This window comes from Podarcis pityusensis, assembly GCF_964106645.2.
Source record: "Podarcis pityusensis genome assembly, chromosome: 14".
In the NCBI taxonomy this organism is placed as follows: domain Eukaryota; kingdom Metazoa; phylum Chordata; class Lepidosauria; order Squamata; family Lacertidae; genus Podarcis; species Podarcis pityusensis.
This window is the reverse complement of record NC_138039.1, coordinates 5,858,357-5,886,297: the sequence shown is the minus strand read 5'-3', so window position 1 is coordinate 5,886,297 and position 27,941 is coordinate 5,858,357. Positions and strand designations below refer to the sequence as shown.

Sequence of the window (27,941 nt, the reverse complement as noted above, 5' to 3'; positions counted from 1 at the left end):
CATTAAAGGGATATCAGGTGGGGCCTCCTTTGGAATACCATGTGGGGTTCTGGTCGCCTCACCCCAGAAGGGATACTGTAAAGTTGGGAAAAGGTTCAGATAACGTGACACCAAAATGATCGAGAGGGTGGAACGACTCTCCCATGAGGAAAGGCCGCAACATTTGGGACTTGTTAGTTTAGAGAAAAGGAGTTAGTCTAGAAAAATGAGAGGAGTTTATAAAATTACAGATGGCCAAGAGGAAGTGTGTAGATTGTTCAGTCTACGGCGCTTCCCAAATTTTGGTCTCCAGCTGTTTCTGGACTACAACTCCCATCATCCCTAGAGAGCAAGACCAGTGGTCAGGGATGATGGAAATTGTAGTCGAAAAGAACAGGGGACCCAAGTTTGGGAAACACTGCGCTAGAACTTGTGGACGTCTAATGAAGCTGAATACTGGAAGATGCAGAACAGGTACAATAAAGTCCTCCTTCGCCCAGGGCAGAGCTAAACTATGGAACTCCCTGCCACTGGAAGAAGTGATGGCCACTAACTCAGATGGCTTTGAAAGAGGATTGGACAAATTCATGGCGGAGACGGCCATCCATGGCTATGCTCTGTGTCTGTGGCCAGAGGGAGGAATTCTCCCGGATATCAGTTGCTGGAAACCACAGGAGAGTTGCTCTTGTGTTCAAATCCTGATTGTAGGTTTCCCCTTGGCCACTGTGAGAACAGGATACTGGACTAGATGGCCTGATTCAGAAGCCTCTTTTTATGTTCTTATGTTCTCGAGGTACAAGAGCTAAGTTCACTCTCCTTTTCCCTTTCAACAATCCCCATGGCACGCAATTTTCCTCCCCATACTAAAGTGAGCCTGCAAAGGAAGCCTAAAATAATTCCACATTAATAAACAGAAACCAGAAACTCAAGGAAGACGTCATAAACGCTTGCAGTCTTTAAGATTTGGAAATCTGAAACCAAGAAGAAAAATAACCAGGATACTCTCTTTTCGGAACTGTGAACCATCAAAATAAAATCTGGATTTTTATTTATTTATTAAAAGCAAACATGAACTTCAGAGAGGATTTAGCAACACCTCAACATACCTGCTGTGCAAGTAGAAGATTTCACAACATTTAAAAAATGCACACGCACACAATCTGTCTCTCCATATATAGATACATGGAGAAAGTGTTTGCATCCTAAATGTATAAAACAAGAAAATCACGGGCAATTTTAAAAACATATTTCTTAACTCTCCTAGCATCACATGGTTGGCTGAGGGCTGATAGGAAACACTGAAGTTTCCCCAAAAAAGGCAAAAAAAATATTGTGACAGGGGAGGGAAATGTAAGGGGGAGCCCTCCCTCCAAAAAACAGTCTGATAAGGATTGCTCAAGCTCAGTGAACACCCAAAACGACTGCTGGGAGGCGGTGCTGAAAATGGGAGCGCACAAATGAAATGGAGTCTCCTGAAAGAGCATGGCTGGCTGGCACCTTGCAAAGAAATCCTCCACGCTGCAACATTTTGTTGCGGGTCTCACTTGTGGGAAATAGGGTAAAGCCACATTTGACAGCCATAAGAGGGCCTTGAAAGAAATGTTGGTAAATAAAACCTGCTCCATCTTTCTTTCGAAATATACAATGCTCATCTTGGTTCCTGCCTTTCCCCTGATCCAACACACTCCGGGCCCGATTCACACATCCACAGACATCGCTGCATTTCTTAAATCAGGCATGTCCAAAGTCTGTTTTGGGGGGGCCTAATCCGGCCTGCTGGTTGATTTAATCCCCATGACAATATATGTCCTATGGTAAAATCCTAAAAAAAGCTCAATAACTTTGGTCTTTGGTCGGCCCTCACACATGTTCACTTCATCAAATCTGGCCCTCTTTGAAAAAAGCTTGGGCACCCCTGTCTTAAATGAATGTGTGGACTGACTAAATTGAACGACCGGTGTGTCTTGAGGAGATGTGAAGGGAAGGGAGAGATCTGCCTGTGGCCCTGGGATTGCAAAGCCCCACTCTGTACACCAAACACACACGGATGGAGCAAGCATGTGCGAATCGGCCTTAAATGCGCATGGATGAGGAACCCTTTTCAGTGCCAGGGACACATTTCCTTCCAGGAAGCACATGACAGCAGCAGGAGTGGTTGGAGCCATGAATGCAAATTCTACCTTTGTACAGTTGACTCATTTGTGCACACACACACGCACAAACTTTCCCCTCTGACCTCCACCCAGGTGAGGAAGAGGCAGTATCAGAAGTTCGAGGACACAGTCCAGCATGGCAAAAATATGTGAGGAGCGTGCGGCCAAGAAGCAGGTGTGGCCTGGAGAGGGCCAGGCAGAGGGTCCTGGAGGGCCACATTCAGCCCACGGATCAGAGGTTCCTCACCACTAGGCCACATTCACACCACAAGATCACAAGGGACCTCGAGGGTCATCCATCCAACCCCCTGCCATGCAGGGATCTCATATAATAATAATAGTAGTAGTAGTAATAATAATAATAATAATTTATTTATACCCTGCCCGTCTGACTGGGTTTCCACAACCACTTGGGTGGCTTCCAACAAAATATTAAAATACAATAGTCCATCAAACATTAAAAGCTTCCCTAAACAGGGCTGCCTTCAGATGTCTTCTAAAAGTCTGATAGTTGTTTATTTCCTTGACATCTGATGGGAGGGCGTTCCACAGGGCGGGTGCCACCACCAAGAAGGCCCTCTGCCTGGTTCCCTGTAACCTCAATTCTCGCGGTGAGGGAACCACCAGAAGGCCCTCGGAGCTGGACCTCAGTGTCCGGGCAGAACGATGGGAGTGGAGACGCTCCTTCAGATATACTGGACTGAAGCATTCATGACAGAAGGCCATCCAATCTCTGCTTCAAAACCTCCCAAGGAAGGAGAGCCCACCACATCCCAAGGGAGTCCACACACACAACACACATACAAATACGCAACTGTCATTCACTACCAACTGGCAGAAAAAAATATTTTGCCTCTCACTCGCAATTCTCCTTCAGATTTGCAAGGCAGATCTGGTTCCGCAGCTCTTCACTCCACAACATTTAATTTATTTTACAGTCTAACAGGAACTGTGCTTCCAGAATGTTGCCATCAAACAGCAGGAGTGTGCAACATCCAGAGTCCCAAGCAATTGTGTTATAAGAAAGCAAGTTGCTAGGCCTCATGCACTGTGAGGGGCATTGCGGGAAAGGGGATGGGGCAAGGCCTGGGGGGAAATCTCCAAGAGAAGAGAGCCAAGGATAAAGGGCCCAGAGCGATCCCCCTCCTTTCGTAGCAAACTGCCCCTCCTCACGGCTGGCAGAAGGAAAACAGAAGCGTACAAATCGGGGTGAAGGTATTTGCAGGATTGTTTGGTCTGCTGTGCAAAGTCGCAGGGTTCAAACCCATGTAAGCTAAAAATCCAGTTTAAGCTTTTAACTTCATCTTCCCCATATTTATCCTGCCCTCACAAAAAATCTGGGGGGTGGTATAGGGTGGGGTGGGGGGGGGGTCACCCTATTCCAGGGGTCGGCAAGGTTTACCTCGCCTGGGCTAGTTCACTCCAGCGGAGATCCCTCCTTGGGCCGGATCGCGGGTGCGCGGCCGCGATTTTCTGCGCCTGCATCTGCGCAGATGTGATTTTTGGTGTCTGAGCATGCGCAGACGTGATTTCTGGCACTGCAGAAGCAAGTCCCTGCACTGCGCCAGTTTAGCGCAGCGCACCGGGACTGGGGGCGGCTCGTGGGCCGGTTAAACGACCCCTGTGGGTCGCCTGTGGCCCATGGGCCTTAGGTTGCCTACTCCGTCCTATTCTTTCCCTTCAGGGAAGTGGGGCTGAAAGATAAAAGCCACCCACATAAAGCAGCTGGGTTCACATTCGAACCCAAGTCCCTCCTCTCCCCAAGCCCAGGCCCCTGAACCTCAGCACCAAGGTACTAACTCTGATGCAAAGAAAACACACAGTTCAGAATACTGCAGTCCTAAAACCAGAGGATAGTCAGTTGTGCTCACAGGTCCCATGGCTATCTTCAAATTAAAGAAAACTTGTAGGCCACACGAGTTTTGATTGATTAAAATAATTGAGAACTGCAGTTAGAAGTCGCAAGTCTCTTTGATCAGACGGCAGGCAGCTCTGGTTAATCAGAACAGATTTGCAGAAAAGAGAAACAGGAGAATCAAGTCAAATAAACCTGAACAGACATACGAATTGATGATAAAACGAGACGCTCTGGAGGAAATAAGGGGGAGAAGAAAACTCGCCACAACATTTTGAAAAAGGCACCCTCCCCTCCTGCTAAAGGAACATATCGTATTTTTTTTAAGTCACAGAATTGTAGAGTTGGAAGGGATCCATCTAGTCCAACCCTCTGCAATGCAGGAATCTATTTTGCCCAACATGGGGCTTGAACTCACAACCCTAAGATCAATTATCTCATGCTCTACCAACTGAGCTCTGCCCAACTGACTGAGGACCTATTTATTATTAATTACTCATTTATGATTATTATTTTGTTATTAATAATATTAACATTTGTATAGCGCCCTTCATTTGTAGATCTCAGGACAGTTCACAACAACAAACCTTCCTAATCCATTAAGCCACTTTGGGTAGAGTGAACCTACCACCTAACTAAAACTTGCAGCTACAGCTTTAAACCGATCCCTGGCTGCAATTTGCCTCCTGGTTCCAAAGCTATGTTTCCCTCTAACGAACTGTACTGATTTCAAGAAAACAACAGGGAACAACTCCGAACAGGCCTACGGAAAGGAATCCAGATTGCAGAACAACACACGGGTGCAGAGTCAGACTGGATCACAGCAAACGATCAAAGCACCCCGGAAACCCCCTGACCAACATCGTATGATTTATTATTCCTCAGCGCAGTCCCTCCAAAGCGAGGAGGGCATGGGAATTAATGAAGGCTCTCCCTCAAACCGATCCCTCTTTGCTTCTGGCCATGTACCCATGCTGGCTAAAACTTTCACCCCAGACATTACTGAACCACACCTCTCTAGGTTAACCATTTAAGCCCCGGCGTCCCATCCCCTGCCCAGGCAGGCCTGCGAGGCTCAGACGGACCTTGCCTTCTGCTCCCAACTCCTCAAACGCCTTCCTGGCACGGGCACTTTTTCCTCGGTTCATGGCTCTCCGCTTCCAAGTTCCTTTGGATCCTCTGCCCTCTCTCCTTTCCCTCTCGGCTGATGATGCACCTTCTTCCTCCGCGAGGCTCCTGGGATCCACACCCAGGGATCCACTCCCCCATGCACACACACCCTCCTGCTTGCAATCTCCCTCCTCTGTGGCTCAAAGCGGCCTCGCCCTCTCCTGAACTCTGCACACTTACGCACCTGTCACTCCCTCCGTGCCTGCTCAGAGGAGGCTACATCCTTCAGCTCCTTTGCAAAAACGACACCAGGCAGCTCCTCCGTCGGTGCAACGCGAGACTCTTGGCCTCAAGCTCCACTTTGGGCGAAAGATTCCTGCATGGCCCTTCTGGTTCCTCCGCCAACTCTACAATTCTGTGACGCTAGGAAAACATCCCTCGCCAAACCACATGGGTTAATTCCCAAGCAGGGTTAGAAACTCAGGTATATAAAGGTAAAGGGACCCCTGACCATTAGGTCCAGTCAGGGACGACTCTGGGGTTGCGGTGCTCATCTCGCTTTATTGGTAGAGGGAGCCGGCGTACAGCTTCTGGGTCATGTGGCCAGCATGACTAAGCCGCTTCTGGCAAACCAGAGCAGCGCACGGAAACGCCGTTTACCTTCCCGACGGAGCGGTACCTATTTATCTACTTGCACTTTGACGTGCTTTCGAACTGCTAGGTTGGCAGGAGCAGGGACAGAGCAACGGGAGCTCACCGCGTTGTGGGGATTCGAACCGCCGACCTTCTGACTGGCAAGTCCTAGACCCACAACGCCACCCGCATCCCCGATATATAAGCTAGGGGCCAAATGGCTCCGTAAACCAGGGTGCAGTCACCAAAACAGAACGTCCAGCTGCCATTTTGGGGGCAAGATGACTCTAAAGTCTTATTTTTCAAATGATGGACTGATTGTGATTGATTTAAACACCTGGCTAGTTATTGAGCTAAGTGAAGAACTCTTGAGAACTTAAAAACGAAAAGTTACTTGATCCACGGACAGTCCACGTGTATATGGGCCTATTCCGATCTCTTTTTCTTAATGGTGACACGGACCATTCATAACATAAGAACATTCTTCACAACTGTGAGCAGGGAACTGGGATGGGGAAAGTGAAGATAAGGGCAATCATTCACTACAGTCGTACCTCGGAAGTCAAACGGAATATGTTCCGGAAGTCCCTCCGACTTCCAAAACGTTCAGAAACCAAGGAGTGGCTCCAATTGGCTGCAGGAAGCTCCTGCAACCAATAGGAACCCGCGTCGGACGTTCGGGTTCCAAAGAACATTTGCATACCAGATCACTCACTTCCGGGTTTTCGGCTTTCGAGAGCCAAAACGTTCAACTCGCAAGGCGTTCTACTTCCAAGGTACTGTGGTATAACATTGTTAACTTCTCTTGCCTAGACTGCACAGAAAAAGTAATTTGTTTCCTGAAATTCGTTCTGATTTTGCAGATAAAACATAACTGATAGAATTCTACAGGACAGGGTACTAGTGTGTGAAAACAGTCCAGATCCACGGATCCCCAGGCATGCACCTCCAGATGGTGGAGAGAGATGTCAGGAGCCACCCTGGCAACTTCACCTGGTCACAAATGGTTGAAATCCAGGTGCAAAATGCTCCTGGCGCCTGGCTAATTTCAAACACTGCTGTTGGCGCCCACTCCCTGAGTTCGCTATTAGAAGGAAGGGTTGCTGCAGCAAGAGGCCTATGCAAACAGCAGCACAAGTTGGAGTTTTTGAGCCAGCAACTAACGAAACTCCACTCCCTGCCGCTCTGCGCATTCCTGCAGCTTCACTCCTCTTGGCTGTTTGGGTCTGGCCTCCTCAAAGCCGGCTGGAACAGTTACGATAGGAAACAGGCAGGGCAGGAAGCCGGCTGTCGGGTTTACATGAGGCTGTCAGAGAGCTGCCCTGACACATCCCAGGCATCTACGAGAAATGGGTCACATCCACCCAAGGAATCAGTGAAACCTGAGACTCTCCGCCATCTCCCTGCCAAGGAAGAAGGGGACAATTTAACCTCATCATTTGCTCTCTTATTATTTAGGAACGTGCATTATCCTTCCCTGGTTTAACCTTGCATTCACTTCCTTTTCCTTTTCGGGGGTCTATTTTTAGACTGAAGGATCCTTGGGGCAGAGACCTGTCTCCTTGTATAGTGAGAAAGCCTATTGCACATTGGCGGTGATACCCAAACAAGCAAACAATGCTTATTCCTCACATGTGTGCCCCATCACAACTCTCAAGGAGCTAGAAAGGGGCTCCCTCACCTCCTTTATCTTCACGACGACCCTGTGAGGAAGGCTGGGCCGAGAGAGCATGATTGGCCCAATTTGGTTCCCCAATAAGGCTGACGGAAGCCGCCACCCAAAGCAACTCAGGTGTAGATTTGTACACCTGCATATGCATATGGGACACGGGTGGTGCTGTGGTCTAAACCACTGAGCCTTGGACTTGCCGATCGGAAGGTCGGCGGTTCGAATCCCCACGACGGGGTGAGCTCCCGTTGTTCGGTCCCAGCTCCTGCCAACCTAGCAGTTTGAAAGCACATCAAAAGTACAAATAGATAAATAGATACCGCTCTCGCCGGAAGGTAAACGGTGTTTCCGTGCACTGCTCTGGTTTTGCCAGAAGCGGCTTAGTCATGCTGGCCACATGACCCGGAAGCTGTACGCCGGCTCCCTCAGCCAATAAAGCGAGATGAGCACCGCAACCCCAGAGTCGTCTGCGACTGGACTTAACTGTCAGGGGTCCTTTACCTTTTATATGCCGTTTACCCCAGTCTTTGCTCATGCAAGGCAGCAGGTAACTGGCTCCACTTCCTGAGCCACCATTTGGCTTCTAAATCCCATCAGTGGACAAAAGAAAACTTAGTTTGAGCCCACAAGGCTCAAGTCCTGCTAACTCCTAAACTATACAACACTGGCTCATAGTTAGGTATCTGGCTAGGTCTCAGTAAAGCATGGAAGGAAGAAATAACCTAGATTGGTGTTGAAAACTAGAAACACTTTGTTTCTAGAACGCGGTAGCTAGACTGGTGACTGGGAGCGGCCGCCGAGACCATATAACACCGGTCTTGAAAGACCTACAATGGCTCCTAGTACATTTCCGAGCACAATTCAAAGTGTTGGTGCTGACCTTTAAAGCCCTAAACGGCCTCAGCCCAGTATACCTGAAGGAGCGTCTCCACCCCCATCGTTCTGCCCGGACACTGAGGTCCAGCTCTGAGGGCCTTCTGGTGGTTCCCTCCCTGCGAGAAGCCAAGTTACAGGGAACCAGGCAGAGGGCCTTCTCGGTGGTGGCACCCACCCTGTGGAATGCTCTTCCACCAGATGTCAAAGAGAAGAACAACTACCAGACTTTTAGAAGACATCTGAAGGCAGCCCTGTTTAGGGAAGCTTTTAATGTTTGATGCATTACGGTATATTAATATTTTTTTGGAAGCCGCCCAGAGTGGCTGGGGAGGCCCAGCCAGATGGGCGGGGTATAAATAATAAATTATTATTATTATTATTATTTTATCCCAGAATAGCTCCATCCTTATTTCAGACATTGGGATATATTGGTCTATCGCGATGTTTAGCTGACGATGTATCGCAAAGTTGGAAACCAGGTATCACCCAGCCCTGCTTCGGATGCAGAAAACCGCGGGTTCAGTTCTTAGCACCTCTAGCTAAAAAGATCAGGTAGCTAAGGAAAGGAATATCTCTCCTCTCCCACCGCCAGAAAGACCTTAAGGAGCTGCCTCTGGCCCGCTGGAAGAGACAATAATGGCCCCAAACTTTGTACAAGTCTGCTATACATGTTCAAAAGGTTATGCCACACAAAAATCCTGACTTTTAAAAGGTGCCACCAGACTGGTGATTTTGCCTCCAAAGGTCTTAGGAGTCCGTCCACCCATGAATGGCATTTTAAGTTGTTTACGGAAAGAGAGAAACCCCATGGTTAGTTTACCCCAAGAAAACGTCTCTATGCTCACTTGGAGGCCATTCCCGGTTCACCCTAGGCGAGCGACATTTCACAGGCCTGGCTTGTCAGACGTGCCAGGGAGGTAATGTCAGCCCCTGCAGGAACTGTGCCACCATCCTGACAGATGACCCAAACGTCAGCGCTTATTTATAAACAGCTCATCACGAAGCAGAAAACTCTGGGACTCCATCATCCCGTCCCGCTCAGAATCCCTCCCGACGGAGGCTTGATCCAATTTAAGCCCCGTCTCGCTGCCTTCCCGAAACGCAGCCAAAATTTAAAAAACAACACCTGGCGCAGTCCCTAACCGCGATGCCAAAGGGATTAGGAAACAAGGGTATCATGAGAAAATGTTTTTTAGGAGGAGGAGGAATTCGCCGGGAGCTGCGCGGCTGACCCGTCAAAACATGCTGCAGAAGTTCACATTACTCACCAGGAAAAATTCCTGGCTGGGGGGCAAAGAAGGAGCAGAAGAGTGGGAGGAGAGGCCTTAGACTCAAGAGGGTTTCTAAGTGTGTTCCAGAGTATCCCGGGGTTCCTTCCACTTCCACGGACAAGGGGGTCCTGAACAGAAGGGGGCCACATCCTTGTTCTCACAGTGGCCAACCAGATGCCTCTTTGGAAGCCGCCAAGCAGGATTTGAACCCAAGAGCCCTCTCTCCTCCTATGGTTCCTGCATCTGCCATTCAGAAGCATCGCTGCCTTCGACTGTAGCCATGGACAGCCCTCCATGAATTGGCCTAATCCTCTTTTAAAGCCGCCCAGGTTGACGGCCATGGGGCAGCGAGTTCCACAGTTTAACGCTGCACTGCAGGAAGAGGGACTTTCTTCTGTGTGTCCCAAATCTTCCAGCTTTCCACCTTCTCCAGAACACACATCATTTTATACAATCTGCAGAAAACCAGGGCTTTATTTTTTCCCCAGCCAGAACTCAGCTCTGGCAACTCTCCGGCAAGCGCCGTTGCCATTCTAAGAGGACAAGGGAGAATTTCATGGTGAGTTCCGGGACCTCTTTTTTCCTGGAAAAACAGCACTGCATAAAACCATACAGAAAAGTTACATCAATTAAGCATTGTGGAAAGATGTATTCTGGGCTGCCTGCGTAGGCCTGGTGGAACAGGGTTACGGCAGAAGCTCGCTTGACATTTTGCAGAAAGTCTTTGCCCTGTTTAATCCTAATAATTACCCAAACACAGCTGGATTTTTCCACTGGCCACCAGCTGAAGAATTTGAGCGAGTGAGGACAGTCACCCAGGGCTTCTTTTCAGGAAATATTTATCTAAAACGAAACTGGGAGCATAACCGTTATTCGCCTAGAATTATGATCCTAGAATTCTGCACCCAGATATAAAAGGGTGTCAGGAACCGGGTCATGGGAAGGTGTTTGGAGAGAGTTGTGAGCTTGGAAAGAGCAGCTAAGACCAGGCCTGAAGTCAGAACCAGACCAGAAGTGAAAAATGCTGCAATAATAATAATAATAATAATGAATTTTTATTTATACCCCGCCCTCCCTGGCCAGAGCCAGACTCAGGGCGGCTAACACCAGTAAAATCACAGTAAAAACATAATAGGGGAGGGGAAAAGAAACTATTTAAAATATGGGTTAAAATACAATTTAAAATGAAGCCTCATTTTAATAGTAGACCATAGACCAAAACCATAAGGGGAGGGAAACATAAGGGTCAGACTGAGTCCAAACCAAAGGCCAGGCGGAACAGCTCTGTCTTGCAGGCCCTGCGGAAAGATGTCAAGTCCCGCAGGGCCTTAGTCTCTTGTGACAGAGCGTTCCACCAAGTCGGAGCCAGTACTGAAAAGGCCCTGGCCCTAGTTGAGACCAATCTAACCACTTTGCGACTTGGGACCTCCAAAGTGTTGTCATTTGTGGACCTTAAGGTCCTCCGTGGGGCATACCAGGAGAGACAGTCCCGTAGGTACTAGAACTCAGATAGACACTGCTGATCCAGGAAGGCTCAGCTGGAAAAGGATGCCCTTCTATACTCAACCCTCCTCCCTCAAGAGGATACAATGCTCATTCTGGGTGAGTGGAGTCCACAGCCAGAACTGGAAAATCGTTCCCCAAGAGATTGAAGTTATGGACAATGGGTAGGCAAACTAAGGCCCAGGGGCCAGATCCAATCGCCTTCTAAATCCGGCCCGCAGATGGTCCGGGAATCAGCGTGTTTTTACATGAGTAGAATGTGTCCTTTTATTTAAAATGCACCTCTGGGTTACTTGTGGGGGCATGGGAATTCGTTCTCCCCCCCCCCAAAAAAAAAAATAGTCCGGCCCCTCACAAGAGCTGAGGGACAGTGGACCAGCCCCCTGCTGAAAAAGTTTGCAGACCTCTGTTTTGGACAGTGGTGGGCTCCCAACAGCTTGCCTCTCCCTGCCGCCCTTCGTTCCCCTGCCTCTGGGGTCAACATTCCCACCTCGCCCACAAGGCTGACCAAAAGGAAACCTACACCAGCTCTGACTCCAGGTAACCAGACAACAGCATGTGTGAATCAGATCTGTGCAAAGGTTCCAAGATCAAGGTCACATGATAGTTCCTTCCTAGCAAATGTCTCTCAGACATCTCATAGGAAGACCATTCGGCCATTCATCCCCTCCACTGACTGGCAGCCCTATCGCCAGGGTATCAGATATGAGTCTTTCCCCAGTGATGCTGCGGGTGACCCAGAGACCCTACGCCTGCAAAACATCCTTTCCACCACCAGGCAACAGCCTCTCCTACCATGCTCAATATCTCCGAATTTGCGGCAGCCCTGTAAGGTGGGCCAGCATTATTACGCCCATCCCGCAGATGGGAAAGTTGAGGCCGGGGAGAATGGCAGATTCTGCAAAGCCACAGCTCTGAACTGTCACTCCAGACCTGGGCAACATGTCTCTTTTGTTGGGAAACCCATTGCATTACCTATTATTCCATAAAAAACACCCTTTCCCAACAAAAGCGCCTTTGTAAGGACTCCATTATGAATTGCGAAACTCTGTTTACAGTTTGCACAGAATAATCCTCCATTTACAGTGCGGTCAAAGTTTTGTCTGCCGAGCTCTCTTTGTCTGGAAGTCCGCCGTTATTTATCCTGTGACTCACTTTTATCTCCTTCTTCCATTATCATCAAAAATGCCCTGTGAACTCAAAGAGGGATTCTTGGAAAATATTTAAATTTAGGACCCACAAGCTACTGCTTCCCACACTGACATCCTGTGCAGTGACCCCCACTCCGTGGAAGGGGGAGGGTTACACACAGCCTCAACCGTGGTGGTAGTCCTCATGAGGACAGAAGGAGTCTCTTATCCGTTGGAGAGGCCTGCTCACAAGCCACAGACAGGATTGGTGCCAACAGCCCAATGACGAACACGTTTTTCAATTTATTGTATTATTCTTCTTAAATTTATTTATGTCCCAGACGGGAGAATCAAGGCGGCTTACACAAATTAAAAACATAGATGAAATACAATGTTTTTAGCAACGGCAATCTCCCCTCCTGTAGCTTCCAGCAAATGGTATTCAAAAGCACTGATGCCTCCGACCATACATAAGCACAGAATTCGCATTTTCTGCGTGATAACCTTTTGGGTATTTTGGAAAATTCTAACCCAGGCATCCCCAAACTCGGCCCTCCAGCTGTTTTGGGACTACAATTCCCATCATCCCTGACCACTGGTCCTGTTAGCTAGGGGTGATGGGAGTTGTAGTCCCAAAACATCTGGAGGGCCAAGTTTGGGGCTGCCTGTTCTACACTTCAGTGTGGATTATTCAGAATTTTGGGGGGTCCAAATCCACTGCCTCAGACTGCTTGGATCACAATTATCAACCATCTACATCTTTTATTGTACTGAAGGTTTCAGGAGGGAGAGCAAGAAATTGGATCTTGTTTCCTGAAATTTCCTAAGGGTCTGATTAACCAGCGAGCTTTGCCCTTGAACCTTAAAGCCATAGGGGGTGTCTGTTCTAACTTGTCCAGTCCCCCAGTCTTCTCTTCTAAATATAACAAGCTATGTCCAACCTCTGCAGCTCACAGACTCATAGAATTGCAGTCGAATGGGACCCCTGAGGGTCGTCTAGTCCAACCCCCTGAAATGCAGGAATCTCAAGAGACAGTTCGCTGGATGCAAAGGAAACTCCACAACCGGAGACGCAACTCTGCTACAAAGCATCTTTTGCGGAAAGAGAATTTGACCACGTAAGAAGAGCCTGCTGGATCAGGCCCATGGCCAGGGCCAGACTGAGGTTTGATGTGGCCCTAAGCTACTGAAGGTAATGGGGCCCTTTATATGTCTAGCTGTCCTTTGTCAACAACAAATTGTCGCTGTTTTTTGTGTTGAATTTATGCTAAATGGCAGGCATGGCCAAACTTGGCCCTCCAGCTGTTTTGGGACTACAACTCCCATCAACCCTAGCTAACAGGGCCAGTGGTCAGGGATGATGGGAATTGTAGTCCCAAAACAGCCAGAGGGCCAAGTTTGGCCATGCCTGCTATATGGTAATTTATGGACCTAAAAAGGTAAAGGGACCCCTGACCATTAGGTCCAGTTGTGGATGACTGGAGTTGCGGCGCTCATCTCGCTTTATTGGCCGAGGGAGCCAGCGTACAGCTTCCAGGGCATGTGGCCAGCATGACTAAGCACTTCTGGCGAACCAGAGCAGCGCACGGAAACACCGTTTACCTTCCCGCCGGAGCGGTACCTGTTTATCTACTTGCACTTTGATGTGCTTTCAAATTGCTAGGTTGGCAGGAGCTGGGACCGAACAAAAGGAGCTTACCCCGTCGCGGGGATTCAAACCGCCAACCTTCTGATCAGCAAGTCCTAGGCTCTGTGGTTTAACCCACAGCGCCACCCGCATCGGACCTAATAGGTATCTAAAGCCATTTGCACATGTTGCCATGCAACCAGTCCATGAAGATTGTAGGCACCCTATACAGTGGTACCTCCGGTTGCGAACGGGATCCATTCCGGAGCCCTGTTCGCAACCTGAAAGGAACGCAACCCACATCTGCGCACGCGCGGGTCGCAATTCACCGCTTCTGCGCATGATGTCATTTTGTGCGTCTACGCATGCACAAGTGGTGAAACCCGGAAGTAACCCTTTCTGGTACTTCCGGGTCGCCGCGGGATGCAACATGAAAAAACGTATCATGAAGCAAACGTAACAAGAGATATGACTGTATATAGAAAGGAGCAAACCAGTGATATTTGAGGGAGCAGGCCGGGCCCATGACTTACATCATAGAAGCCTACACAACACAAAACACTGTTGCTGTATGTAGGTTTTATTTTATTTGCTTTTTATCTTATATTTTGGAAATGTACATCCAGGGGGTTTTTTCCCTTTATTTTTTGGGGAGGCCCAAGAGAGTTGGCAGGCCCTAAGCTATAGCTTGTTTAGCTTATATATACGTAAATCCGGCACTGCCCACGGCCCACGGCCCACCCAGTCTGATCATCTTCACTGCCCTCAGATTTTCCCATGTCATCACAAGTGCAAAACTCAGAAGTGGACACAGCAACAACTTAGCATGCATGCAACACTTCCGTGCTTCACGTAAACTATTTGTGTGCGTGCAAATGCTTGCAACCACCCCTCTAAGGCAGGCCAGCACCTGTGGAGAAAGGGCCGCAGTTCAGTGGCACAACATCCACCCGCCTTACGTGCAGAAGGCCTCGGGTTCAAATCTCTGGTCTTTTCGGTGGTGTCAGCAAGATTTTGAGTACTCTTTCCATGGGGGCCAGCTTTTATGCATTTAAAAAAATTCCGGCGACACTCTTAACATTTGATGGTCGGCTATTTTTAAAACCTGCTCTGCCCTTGAGTTGTGAAACACTGGGATTTTATTGTTCTGCTACCATTTTCTCCCCGCATTTCTAACCTGCCCTGCTGCTGCTTGTTCAAGCTCCCTCCGAGTGTTTATGAACAGAAACAGCAGGGTAAAAATTACTATCAATCATTATCAGCCTCTTGCACCAACACAAGATTACACATCAAAGAAAAAAAAAAGCACGTTCAAGTATTCCAGCGATAATTAAAATAAACCTGTTGTGTGGCTCTTTTGAGATGGGGGAAAACGCCAAAACAAAACAAAACTGGACTATAGAATCCTATGCATTATGAAGTTGCTAGCACACCAAAACACACCCGTTTCTTCCAACAGAGCTTGCTTTTGCTTATCTCGGGCCCAGGTTAACCTGTGGCCTTCAAATTTTGCTGGGCTACAACCCCCTGAATCCTGACCACTAGTCATGCTGGCCAGGGGCTGGCGTGAAAGGAAATTCAACTTCTGGAGGACATCAACTTGGGGAAAGTTGAAATACAGGAATGACTAAAGCCACTGAGACTCTCTTGCGTGTACACACACACACACACACACACACACACAGCATCCCGCAGAGCGGCAGACTTGGCCTGGGAAGATCTGAGTTCAAGTTCCGACTCACTCAGGAATGTGGCTTTGAACTGGTCATTTTCTCCTTGCCTAACATCCTTCAGAAGATGCTTGCAAGGGTAAAATGACATAATGACACTTTGGAGCAGAAAGGCTGGTGATTGTTTTATTTTAGTAGTGGTAACAGCAATAATATTTGGTGTTTTGTGTGCTTTTTTGGGGGGCAAAAAATTCCTGCATCGCAGGCGGCTAGACTACGTGACCCTCATGGTCCCTCCCAACTCTACAATTTATTTTTATTTGTTTTATTTCATAAGATTCGTGCACCACTTGATTGTAAATAAAAAAAAACTCACACCAAACCCTCAATGTGGTTTAGAAAAAAAAAATCAGTAAAAACAGTTGAAAACAACTACAGTGGTACCTCAGGTTAAGTACTTAATTCGTTCTGGGGGGTCTGTTCTTAACCTGAAACTGTTCTTAACCTGAAGCACCACTTTAGCTAATGGGACCTCCCGCTGCCGCCGCGCCACCAGAACACGATTTTTGTTCTCATCCTGAAGCAAAGTTCTTAACCTGAAGCACTATTTCTGGGTTAGAGGAGTCTGTAACCTGAAGCGTATGTAACCCGAGGTACCACTGTATTTAAAACACTGAGAAAAATCAAAATCAGTGATGAACTGAGAACATTAAAACATACATCAACATTCTACATTTCAAGGGAGACTTAGAATCATAGGACTGTAGAGTTGAAAGGAACCACGGCGATCATCTAGTCCAATCCCCCAGGAATATTTCGCCCAACACGGGATTCGAACCCACAACCCTGAGATTCAGAGCCTTGCCTAAACGAAAATGTTTTCAGCTGGAACCAAAGAGAGTGCAGCGAAGGCACCTGATGTCAACAGGCAGGGAGTTCCAAAGTGTAGCTGCTGCCACACTAAAAGATTGATGTCTTGCAAACACGGAACAAGTATTTAGTGGCACAGGGCCACCTCTGCAGATCAAAGCAGACAAATATGGGGCAAAGTGATCTTGCAGGTAAACTGCTCAGAGCTTTACAGTGGATGCTCAGGTTGCAAACGTGATCCCTGTGGGATGCATGTTCACAACCCGCAGCATTCGCAACCCACAGTGGTGCATCTGCGCACGCACGGGTCGCGATTCGGCACTTCTGCGCATGTGCAAAGTGCGATTTAGCGCTTCTGCACATGCGCGACCGCCAAAATCTGGAAGTACAGTGGTACCTCGGGTTACAGACGCTTCAGGTTACATACGCTTCAGGTTACAGACTCTGCTAACCCAGAAATAGTGCTTCAGGTTAAGAACTTTGCTTCAGGATGAGAACAGAAATCGTGCTCCGGCGGCGCAGCGGCAGCAGGAGGCCCCATTAGCTAAAGTGGTGCTTCAGGTTAAGAACAGTTTCAGGTTAAGTACAGACCTCCGGAACGAATTAAGTACTTAACCCGAGGTACCACTGTAACCCATTCCAGTACTTCCGGGTTTCGGTGGTCCGCAACTCGAAAAAACGCAACCTGAAGCGACTGTAACCCCAGGTATGACTGTATAACACCTTGAGCTTGGCAACCGGGGCAGGTCTCCCGGGTTTCTTACGGGGCTTCCTTTCCTTGCAGCAAAAGCATATTTTAAGGAAACGGAGAAGAAAAAGCCTTATCAAGTTCTGTGGTCTCAAGCTACAGGAAATACAGAGTGTGTGATTTAGCAAAGCCCAACCCTTGGGGTTCAATCTGATCTTACCGCTAACTCTTTGAACACATCAAAGGCTGTCAGCTGTTGAGTTTCAAATTGTATGCAAATGCTGCCAATCCTCTTTTGCAAAAAAATACCCAAACACAAGAAGCTCGCATTGCAGTGGCACTACTTTTCTGGCAGGATCCGACCTTGCAGGAAAGGGCACCAATACACATCTGGAAGCTTGCCACATGCTGGTGCTTCCTCCAGAATTCGAGGAGCACAAGCAAATCTCTCCCATAACGCTTTTCCTCCTGGCACCCAAGGATGGAGCTCGCCAGATCGCTGGCCCAGCAAGAACACGCCACCTTTCCCCAACCTGGTGCCCGCGATATGCCTGTGTTGCCAATGTATGGGGCCTCCCAATGTCCTTGGGCTCCCAACTTCCATCAGCGCCAGGCCATACGGTCAACAGCCAGGGATGGGGAATTATTATGGGATATGTAAAAATAGAAATTGTCTGCAATGATTATACAGATCACAGAATCTGGAACTGGACAAACCATTGCAATCGCAGAGCAGTTAAGAAAAACATGGTACACTATATTGCTGATTAAACCAGCTTATTTTTTCTGGAAGCCATTTAAGAAGACGAACACATAGCCTGGGAAAATGGTCTTTGTTTATTAATTTTTCAGATAACAAATTTCAAGATGAAATCAAACCTTGAGGTTTTTCTCCCTACACTGCGACATTAATTTAGGTTTTTATTTCTGTTTCCATATCAAAACATTTTTATATTTGTGGCTTTCATTAGAGCTTAAACTCGTATTTGTAAATGCTTACACTTCTTTGAAGTGTATAATAGCCCCTTTTTTTGTACAAACAAGTATTTAAGGGGGAAAGGTTTTATTGAACCGCGTGTTGTGTTTTTAATCCTTCTGAATGGTTTATGCTTTTTAATTATAGTAATGTGCTCCAGGGGCCCTGTAACGAAGGACATAAAATTACATGTATCTTCCTATATGCATAAAAATGGAAGGCTGTCGTCACACAGCCCCCACTGGAGGATGAGCAGCACTGCATCACAATCCTGGATTTGCATGAAGTCGGGATAGGGGTTGGTGCGATGCAAAACCTCAATGGCTGTGGCATGGAAGTGGGTTAATGTGGGTTAATGGCAGGGAGGTTAGAGAGTGGAGCAAGCCTGGACGCAAACCCTAGTAAATAAATAAAAGTGCCGATTAAGTCATGACAGTGCAATTTGCAACTCACCAATCACACACCCCTCTGCTTAAAGGCGGGACTCACAAACCTCCTATACATTGGTACCTTGGTTCTCAAACTTAATCTGTTCCAAAACCAAAGCGTTCCAAAATCAAGGTGCGCTTTCCCATAGAAAGTAATGCAAAATGGATTAATCCGTTCCAGACTTTTAAAAGCAACCCCCAAAACAGCAATTTAACATGAATTTTACTATCTAACGAGACCACTGATCCATAAAATGAAAGCGATAAACAATGTACTGCAGTCACACAATCAATCAATCAGTAGCTGAACTGGGTTCCACACAGTAACGAAAACGCAGAATGAATACAAAAACAGACAGGCCTCAGGGTAACACTCAAATCGGAAGCGTAACACTCAAAACGGAGCACGTTCGGCTTCCGAAAAATGTTCACAAACCAGAACACTTACTTCCGGGGTTGCAGTGTTTGGGTTCCAAGTTGTTTGAGTACCAAGGCATTTGGTGGTGGGATGACAACAAGTGGTCAGAGGGAGAAGAATGGGAAGAGGAGGTGTTGGAAGCTGAAGAGGGAACAGGGCTTAGTGAGCGGGAGGAGTCTGTGGCAGAGAGCAGTCCAGACTCAGAGGCAGAAGCTGAAGACGGAGAGGAGGGAGGCCAAGAGGCAGAGAGGAGTCTGGATGGTGAAGAGGTATGGGTGTCTCCCCTTCATGCAACAAGCTCCCCTCCCCACTTGTCTCCCAGAACCAGAAGAGGCATGAAAAGGGCTGCGGAGGAGTTAGCTTCATGCAAGCGCAATCTCAGATTGCTTGGGGGAAACCCTGAAGAGGAAGGGACTTAGGCAGCTGTGAGGAGGCAGAGACTTTCAGCAACTGCTTCGGGGGGGGGCAATGCCTTTTGGAGATGAGTTGCTGCACTCATTAGCCCTGACCCTCATGTCAAACCTTTTTCTGCTAACAAAGAGTTAACTCTATCTTGCTCTGTGTGATTTACTGCTGACTTGCTCCCGTCACCATGTGATCTGACCCCCTCCAAACACCCCTGCTTCCATCAGACAACATAGATGTCCGACTGGTAGCTCAATTCTTCAAATAAGCAGGTGAGAGGCAGGGCTTAGTCCAGGGGTCAGCAAGGTTTATCTTGCCTGGGCAGGATTGGTCCCGCAGAGATCCCTCCATGGGCCGGATTACGCGTGTGCCTGAGTGTGCCCACCTGCAATTTTTGGCGTCTGCGCAGACGCGATTTCTGGCACTGCGGAAGTGAGTTCCCGCACCGCGCTGCACCGGTTTAGCACAGCGGGCGGCTTGGTTTGGGGGTGGCTCGTGGGCCAGTCAAACGACCTCCGTGGGCTGCTTCCGGCCCATGGGCCTTAGGTTGCTGACCCCTGGTTTAGTCAAAGAAGCAAAGGAGCAAAATGTAAAAAACTTTGCAGCCAAACCAAACTGAACAGCAGCCTGCAAAGCATTTGACGATCAGGCAAAACCCCCAGACGGTTTACCATCATGCCACGAGCAGACTGCATTTGACCTGGCAGGTCACAAAATCTCTACTTGCCAAGTCCAGAGATGAGTATACTTCAAACTTGCAGAATCTCCACATGTTTCGTTTTGAGATATATATTTTTTTCCTATTTCATCCACCATCCAGAGCCCGGGGCAAACGAGAATTTCTGGTCACACACCCACATCACAAATTTAAAGCACATGACTCCCCACCAAGTATTGTGAGAACTGTAGTTTCTTAAGGGTGCTGGGAATTGTAGCTCTTTGCAGGTAAACTGCAGGGTTCTTTTTTGGGGAGGGAGGGGAGCCATGCTTTTAAATGCATGGTGTGCAGGTGGAGTCTGGGTAGAGAGCCGCAAATTTCGGATTAAGGAGGAGAATTTTGAGATTAACCACCTGCTCAATCAAAGCATTTGTCTGCAGGATCCGAACTGGGTCTGCAAGCCTTTTGCAGCCGTCAGAGGGTTGGGAGACCAGGGTTCAAATCCCTTCTTGGCCACGAAGCTAGCTAGGTGACCTGGGGGGGGGGGCAATCCCTGTGTCTCTCAGCCTAACCTACCTCACAGGGTTGTTGTAAGGATAACATGGGGAGAACTATGTGCACCACTCTGATCTTATTGGAGAAAAAGGCACGATATAAATGCAATCAAAAACACACCTAGGGTTAGACCAAAAGGTTCCTTCAACCTCCTACTAGTGGAAAGACTCATGATCAGAGGAAGAGAGTGTCCGCTTTCGCTCCTAGTTTTCTCCTAAGCATTGCAGGGGGTTGGACTAGATGACCCTCGGAACCCCTTCCAACTCTATGAGACTGATTTCAGCAGCTCAACTTTAGAGGTTAAGGTATGGTTACCAGTTTTTTTCAATGAATCCGGGGACACTTTTTTTTTCCTTTTTTGAAGCTGAGTAGCAACAGAGAGTTAGTAGTGGGGATGGTGAGGCAAAAGACCCTGGGCCCAAGCACACATGCATATTGTATAAAGGTGCAAAGCCCTTCTTTCGCACCCTCTGAAACATAAATGCACGGTTTTTAAAAAACTGGGCAATGGCTGCCCTCCCACGACTCCCAAGCCTCCCCCAATCTGTCAAACCAAAGGGGGAAGGGGGCAGGAGATCGGGGGAGGCTCAGGAATCATGGGCAGGTGGCGCGCTGTTGCCCAGTTTTTAAAAAACTCTGTGCATTTATGTTCCACAGGGTGCAAAAGAAGGGCTTTGCACCTTGCCCACAGAAAAACAGTGCACCTTGTACCCCTCCTGGGCAACGGCCACCCGCCCACAACTCCCAAGCCTCCCCCATCAGTCAAAACAAAGGGGGCAGGAGATCTGTACCACCGGACGTCCCCGGTTCCCCCTTGGCAGTGGCGGCGGCAGTGGCAGTCAACAGCCCGGAGCCAGCCAGAGCCAACTGCACTACCAGGCTGGCTCCGGGGACAGATTTGCAAATCTGGGGACATTCCGGGGATAGAATTTGTCCAGGGACAGATTTGAAAATCTGGGGACTGTCCCTGGGAACCGGGGACGTCTGGTAACCCTAGGTTAAGGTCCTTTCAGCTGTTGCTATGGTTAAACAACCAAGGTTCAGAAACACCTGCCCATCTTCTGCAACCCACACAGAGATTATGCAATGGAATATGCAAGAGAACTCTCAGCCCATTTAGTGCAGGAAGGCAAGCAAGCAGCGGCTCCTTGCTGTAGAGTTGAGCTTACAACCAGTGAGGAGCACGTTGTCTGTAGCCTCTGACCAGGGAAGGGATAACCTGCCCTGTCACACAGCCAGGTATTTCTAGAGATCAGCTCCCAATTTGATACCAGGAGAAACACTCCCTGCAGATTGACAAAGGGGAACAAGGAGGCCCATGGTCATCAGAAGCAGCCACCCACAGTCAGTGCCAACTTACAAAAGTGGATTTACGGGCTGAAATCAGGGCAGGAAAGAATAGAACGTGAACTCTATACTAAATTGCTCCCAAACCATCATTTCCTGATCTTTTATGTGGGCCACTTGGAATTTTAAAAGCAAATCTGCATTCAGGTTCACAGGGAATCGCCTCAGTAGACAGACCCAAGATAGAATCACAGACTTGTAGAATTGGAAGGAACCATGAGGGCCATCTAGTCTGACCCCATGTAGTGCAGGAATCTTTTGCACAACGAGGGGCTTGAACCCACATCCCTGAGATTAAGAGCATCACGCTCTGCCAACTGAGCTATCCCATCTGTTCCAGCCTTCTTTTTCCACCCAGATGCCCCATGGAAACGCAGCCAGCAAAACTTTCTTCCCAGCACATGGCATTCACACATAACACCCTCCTGGGAAAATGGGAGGCTCTGTTTTGCTTATTCAGCCCCAAGCTGGGAAACCTGTGGTCTTCAAGAGCTGCAGAGCTCCAGCTTCCACCAGGCCTGACCATCGGGCCTATGCTGACTGGGGCTGATGGAAGTCGGTAGCCCCAGTGCAACTGGAAGACACTGGGTCCCACTCCCCACGCAGGAAGAAAGGGGGCGGCTGCTTTCACACCCTGTTTGTGGGGCTCCCCAGAGACACCTAGACTTGCTGATATTGCAGCTAACTGTGGCATCAGACTACAGGATGAACATTGTCCTGATTCAAAACAAGGTAGCATGGTAAATTACGATGCGTTAGGTGGGTGTGTTTTCCCCCAACCCAAACCAAACCCTTGTCCTGTAATCATCAGCAAAACGAAACAGGCACTGAACGCAACAGAAACAAACCAGCTGGGTCCCTAAGGAGCTCTCAGTTGAGCGAAGCGCATTCACAAAAATGCAGAAACTGGTTTTTTTAAAAAACCATCCAGAAAAACACATAAACGGCCTACTTTTCACACTTGACAGATGATGTTGAGGTGGCTCGCTTATGTCAGGGCTGTACCACTTCAGAATCGGCTGTCTGGGGGGGGTCAGTTCACACGCTTGAATGCTCCCCCCCCATATATATAAACCTGCACCAAACGCAGCAGTTTAAAGGGCACTTGGCACTCACCAACACGCCCCCCCAGGGTGCACAGCTGCCCGTGGAGGCTTTTTCTTGGCACCCGCAGGGCCACCCACCCAGCCTTGCTGAAATGAGGCAGGAAAGAAGCATTCCATTGTAGTCAACGCACTAGAGCAGAACGTGTGCATGGCTGGCGTGTGGGAAGGGCTGGCATGACAGGTGTGCAAACACACCCACCGGACCCAACAGATTGGTGCGTGTGCACATACACACACACACACACACGATCTTCTTATTCTACGTCCATTACTTTGGTGGTTTTTCAATTGAGAGGTGCAGAGAGATGCGTTCAACCACGTGGCAGGCCCCCAACCCAAAATTCAAAGGGGTGCAGTTCCAGAAACAGCGTGACCATAACCGCCCTGAGACCTGCAGGTACAAGGCAGCATGCAAATTACCGTATTTTTCGCTCTATAACACGCACCCGACCGTAACACGCACGTAGTTTTTAGAGGAGGAAAATCCGTAGGCATGCCACCCGTAGGCATTCCCTCCATAACACGCACAGACATTTCCCCTTACTTTCTAGGAGGAAAAAAGTGAGTGTTATGGTGCAAAAAATACGGTAAATTCATTGTCGTCACCATCATCATCTCACCTGAGCGGCCCAGGCCAGGCTTGCTACCTTACCAAGCAACACCCTAATCTTAAGAAGTAGTCAGGGTACGTGTGTATTTACTTACTGAACACATCCATAGCCCAACTTCTTCCCCAGTGACTGGCTTCTGAGGTCACCCAGGGAGCTTCATGACCAGGTGAGGATTCGAACCCAGGTCTCCCCCAGGTCCTAGTCTAGTCTAACCACGACACCACACTGGCTCTCAAGGAACTTAAGCAGGCAGGTTGTTTAAATCCTGCCTTTAAAAAAATGTTCCCATTTGATTCCCCACCCTCTGTCTTATGCTGGATCTAATGTGTTTATTGTCATGAAATGCTTTTGAGTTACACTTTGTTTACAAAATAGGTGACAAATAAGTTTGATATAAATATATAAGTAAAACTCCTTCCCTTGAACAAGAGAGTGAAACTATACCCCTTTTCAGCAAACAAATGCAGAGTTATTTATCTGTCAGGCTTTCTTCTGTTTGTTTGTTTTTTAATGGATGGAGAGAGAGAAATTAGCCACATCACAAATTTGCTCCATGATTCACACTAAACAGCAAGAAGGAGAGAAAAGCAGAACTTGCAAAGAACCAGAAAGCAGCTGCTGTTGCTTGAAGAACCGCTGGCCAAACCCTCAGCCCCTCCAGGCTTTGTGCAAACACTTCTGATCAGTTATGCACTTGTACAACGCTGCTCAGAGAAATACATTTTTTCCATATTAGCTTCCAGATTACATTATCTCTCTCTCTCTCTCTCTCTGTGCCCCCCTCCCCCTCCCAGCTCTGCAATATGACTGATCTCATTTCCATAATAGGATTGTAACCATGGATGTCAGAAGTAGTGTGGAATGAGGAGGGGGAGGGTGGGAACAGAAGCAACCGATTGTTTGATCATCAGCCCAGGGAGGGATATGCCTCCCCCACACCCCTCCCGCCACTACTTATGGGGTGCATATACAGAATATCGTGTTTATCAACAGCAGCCTGAACAGGAGGAGGGTGTGTTTTAAAGACATGCTTCTGCACCGCACTTGAATTCAATGGTCCCAGATTCTGCCATTTACACCTACACGACTTTTAAAAATAAATAAATTGCAAGGGCAAATTTACAAAGGGTTTACCTAAAAAATTTTTTAAAAAATAGCCGCTCCCAGACGCCCGGCTCTGCCTGCCTTTGATATGGTGGAGACAGGCTTTTGGAAACATTTTAAGGTTCTAACCCTCAAGGTGACGGGGGGGGGGGGGGGGAGAGAAATGTTTGCAGCAAGAGCTGGTGTCCTGGTTAGCAATCCAGAGGCCTTGCATGGGTGGCGCGTAGATGTTAAAATTCCCTTCTGCAGGCTAACAATTCCAGTCAGAAAGATTAATAGATTAGGAAGAGAAGAGAAACCCGTTTTGATTCCACTCCCCGAAAATAAAAAAATATAATCTCTTTTTTTTCCCCATAAATGATTCAGAAAGTGTTGACATCACAAAGTGGTTCTGTTGTGCGTGTGTCACGGTTATGAGGTCACACTTCTGGTCAAAGTCAAAAGGGGAGGAAAGAACACAGAGATACATTCTTTTCCTGTTTGCAAAAGAATAAAGCAACTGTGGCCAGTGGCCTTTTCAAATTACATCCTCCCTCTTCCACTACTTCAGTATTATAAACAGGCAGGCAGGCAGGCAAGGCCTGTTCCACTGCTGTCGTTTAACAATGTGTGCAGCAGCAGCAGCAGCAGCACTCAGTAGGAGCCACCTTCAAGTACAGGAATAACTGCAAATATTGCGCTTAGAATCCTCCACCCCCTGACACCAAAACGCCCTCTCTCAACCCACGTCTCACCTGGTTCAGATCTTCATCGTTGAGCAAGTGCGACTCGCGAGGCTTAAAACAATTCTGGCATTTGCTCTTGTTAAAAATGTTAGCTTGAAATTTCCTGCAGGGATTATCTTTAGCAGACATGGCGTTGCCTACCCAGGGAAGAAAGGAAAACAGGAGGACGAGAACGAGGCCAGAAATCAGAGCTTCTCCTTTCCCCAACTTTCGTCCACTATTTTAAAAGAGGAATAAAGGGGAGGGACCCAAAAACACACAATGTGCAAGCTTCGTTCTCCTTTGTATAAATATTTCTCTATGTATAAAAAAAGCAGGATCCTTTTAAAAACCAAGAGTGGAAACTGACCAGGGCCAAATCCCTTTCATCTGCCTGCTAGGCCACAAACACCTCCTCGCGAGCAATCCGGAGCTACAGAGAATCTGGCGTGCAAGAACATCCCGATTTTATTTATTTTTTCGCCCGAGGCAAACGAAACAACAACAAAAACTGGCGTGGAGGAAATGGTAAGAAGGGGGAAAAAATTATGTGGCCCCGGAGCAGGCAAGATAAAGCAGATCGGGGCTTGAAAACCAAACAGCTCCCCAAATCTGGATCTCTGAGGCTCCAGGAGGTTGCCAGAAAAAAGAGGGAGCGAGAGAGAAAAGCGGATGGAGGAGAAAAAAAGAAAATCCCAGCTGTCAGGGCAGGTCGGCCTTCGACGGAGCAGAAAGTGGGCAGATCCCGGAGGAGAGGAGCGAGGAGCAGCGGTGCGCTTTCGAAGGAGGGATGCTGAGAGCTTTGCGCGCAGACTTGCTCCTTTCCTGGTCGGCGTCCTCAGGCGCAATTTCCGCGCAGGATCCCGAAGCGCGCTTGCAAAGGGCCGGCCGCCGTTTCCAGAGGGGATCCATGTTGCTGCTGCCGCCGCCGCTTCATCCCCACCGCCCGGAGGAGGAATTAATCCAGAGGGATAAATCCAGAATGTAATGTGATTTCTCCCCCTTTTAAGTTAGCCTTTGCAAAAAAAAAAAAACCAAACCCCGAAACAGCAGCTGAGCCCAGGAAAAAAGAGCGAGACGAGGAGGGCGCCCGTCTCCCTCGCCAAATAATCCAACTTCTCCCCAACGCCGGGAGGCGGCGAAGCAACGGGGGAGGGGGCAATCCTGCCGGGCCTCAGCACCAATCCGGAACGGAGCCCGGTCCTCCCGGCGCCTTGCAAAAGGCCTTCTCGCCGCTCCAGCCGCCGCCGCTTCCTCCCGCTCTCGGGCTGCCCATCCAAGGGGGAGGGAGGGGAGGGGGGAAGGAAACGCCTGGATTCCTCTCGCCCCTTTCTTCTCCTGTATTCTTCTTCTGCTGCTGCTGCTTTATGGCTTGCAGGGGGGCATTTTGCATGCAAAAGCCACCCAGCCCCCGCGCTCTCTCGTCTCTCTTTCCCCCAGCTTTTTTTCCCCCTTTCCCCCTCTTTGCACCAAATGTTTGCAAGCAAAAAAAAAAAAGGAGGAATTTAAAGGGGGGCGGGGAGCGGGGGAGGGAATCCTCACGCGCTCTCCGGGTTTAGGGGGAGGGGGCACTCCTACTCCTCCTCCTCTTCCCATTTAATTGACGTGGAGGGATATCCAATGGCAGGCTGCGAGTGGTTGCTAACAAAAGGAGACGCTGCCCAATCCAGAGAGAGGAAAGGGACGGGGGGGGTGTTTGGTGCGCAATGTTCAAAATGCATGCAACCCAAAAGCGGAGGTGAGGGTGGGATTGGAGGCTGGGCTGTTTCCTCCCCACCCCCCTTTAAATCAGGTTTGGTGGACGCGTGCGTTTGGCACCGGTGGTGGATTGATTTGCGCTTCCCGGACGCCGGTCCTTCCCCCGCCCACCCCCATGAAAAAGCAGCAGCATGATTTGGAGATTGAAAGCCCTTTTTGCAAAGGAAAAGGGCCTCCTTCATTGTTCCTTTCGTCTTGCAAACGGCGGTTTCTTCCTTTGCAGTGAAATCGGGAAAGCCGTCCGCGTTTGCAAAGCGCGCTTCTGGCGCCCACCTTTGCGCAAACGCCACGCTGCCTGGTTTCCCGGCTCAGTCTCGCCCGAACCGCCCGTTGTTTGGTTGCTTGCTTCAAAGCAAATAAAAAGCAGCGCAGTTGTTTGGCAGGAAGCCCGCTGGAGTTCAAGGCCGCTCGCATCCCGAGGGAACACGGGATGTGGTTTGCACGTCGGAAAGTGCCACGGAGGACGAAGCGCGCCCGGCATCTGCGGGGAAGGGTGGCTCTTTCGTCACGGCTTCGCCCCAAGCGCCCTTGGGGAAATAATCCCCGCTGTACAGGTAGATGCCTGGAAGAAAGGCAGGAGAAACAGAAGTATCACAGTTCCCTGTGCTTGTGTCACGTGCTGAATAATAATAAATAAGAATAATACCTTTTTTTCACCAGCAGGTCCCCCAGTCCGGTTATACTACAGCAATTTCAAACTTACAAAAACAGTTATTACATTGACAAGACCAAGGTGTGTCACTTGGTCAGAGAGGCAAATGGATGCTCCAGCTTTGTATAAAATTATCCCGAGTTTTCTCTGGAAGAAGAAACTCCATGCTGCTTAAATCAAAGGGG

General features: G+C 48.6%; 1 protein-coding gene across 7 annotated transcripts in view; it reads right to left on the bottom strand.

Moving 5' to 3' along the window:
• Positions 1–26,793, bottom strand: part of MPRIP (myosin phosphatase Rho interacting protein) — a 155,985-nt gene extending 129,192 nt beyond the window's left edge. For 2 of the 7 annotated variants that reach the window (XM_080980897.1, XM_080980896.1), the window contains exon 1: positions 25,377–26,793. In XM_080980897.1, the coding sequence (XP_080837023.1) occupies positions 25,377–25,496 (120 nt within the window). In that variant the 5' untranslated portion in view covers positions 25,497–26,793. Of the gene's footprint in view, positions 1–5,072; positions 5,270–25,376 lie in introns of those variants that run through there. The other 5 variants (XM_080980899.1, XM_080980900.1, XM_080980902.1 and 2 more) reach the window with 5 other exon arrangements.
• Positions 26,794–27,941: the final 1,148 nt, after the last annotated feature.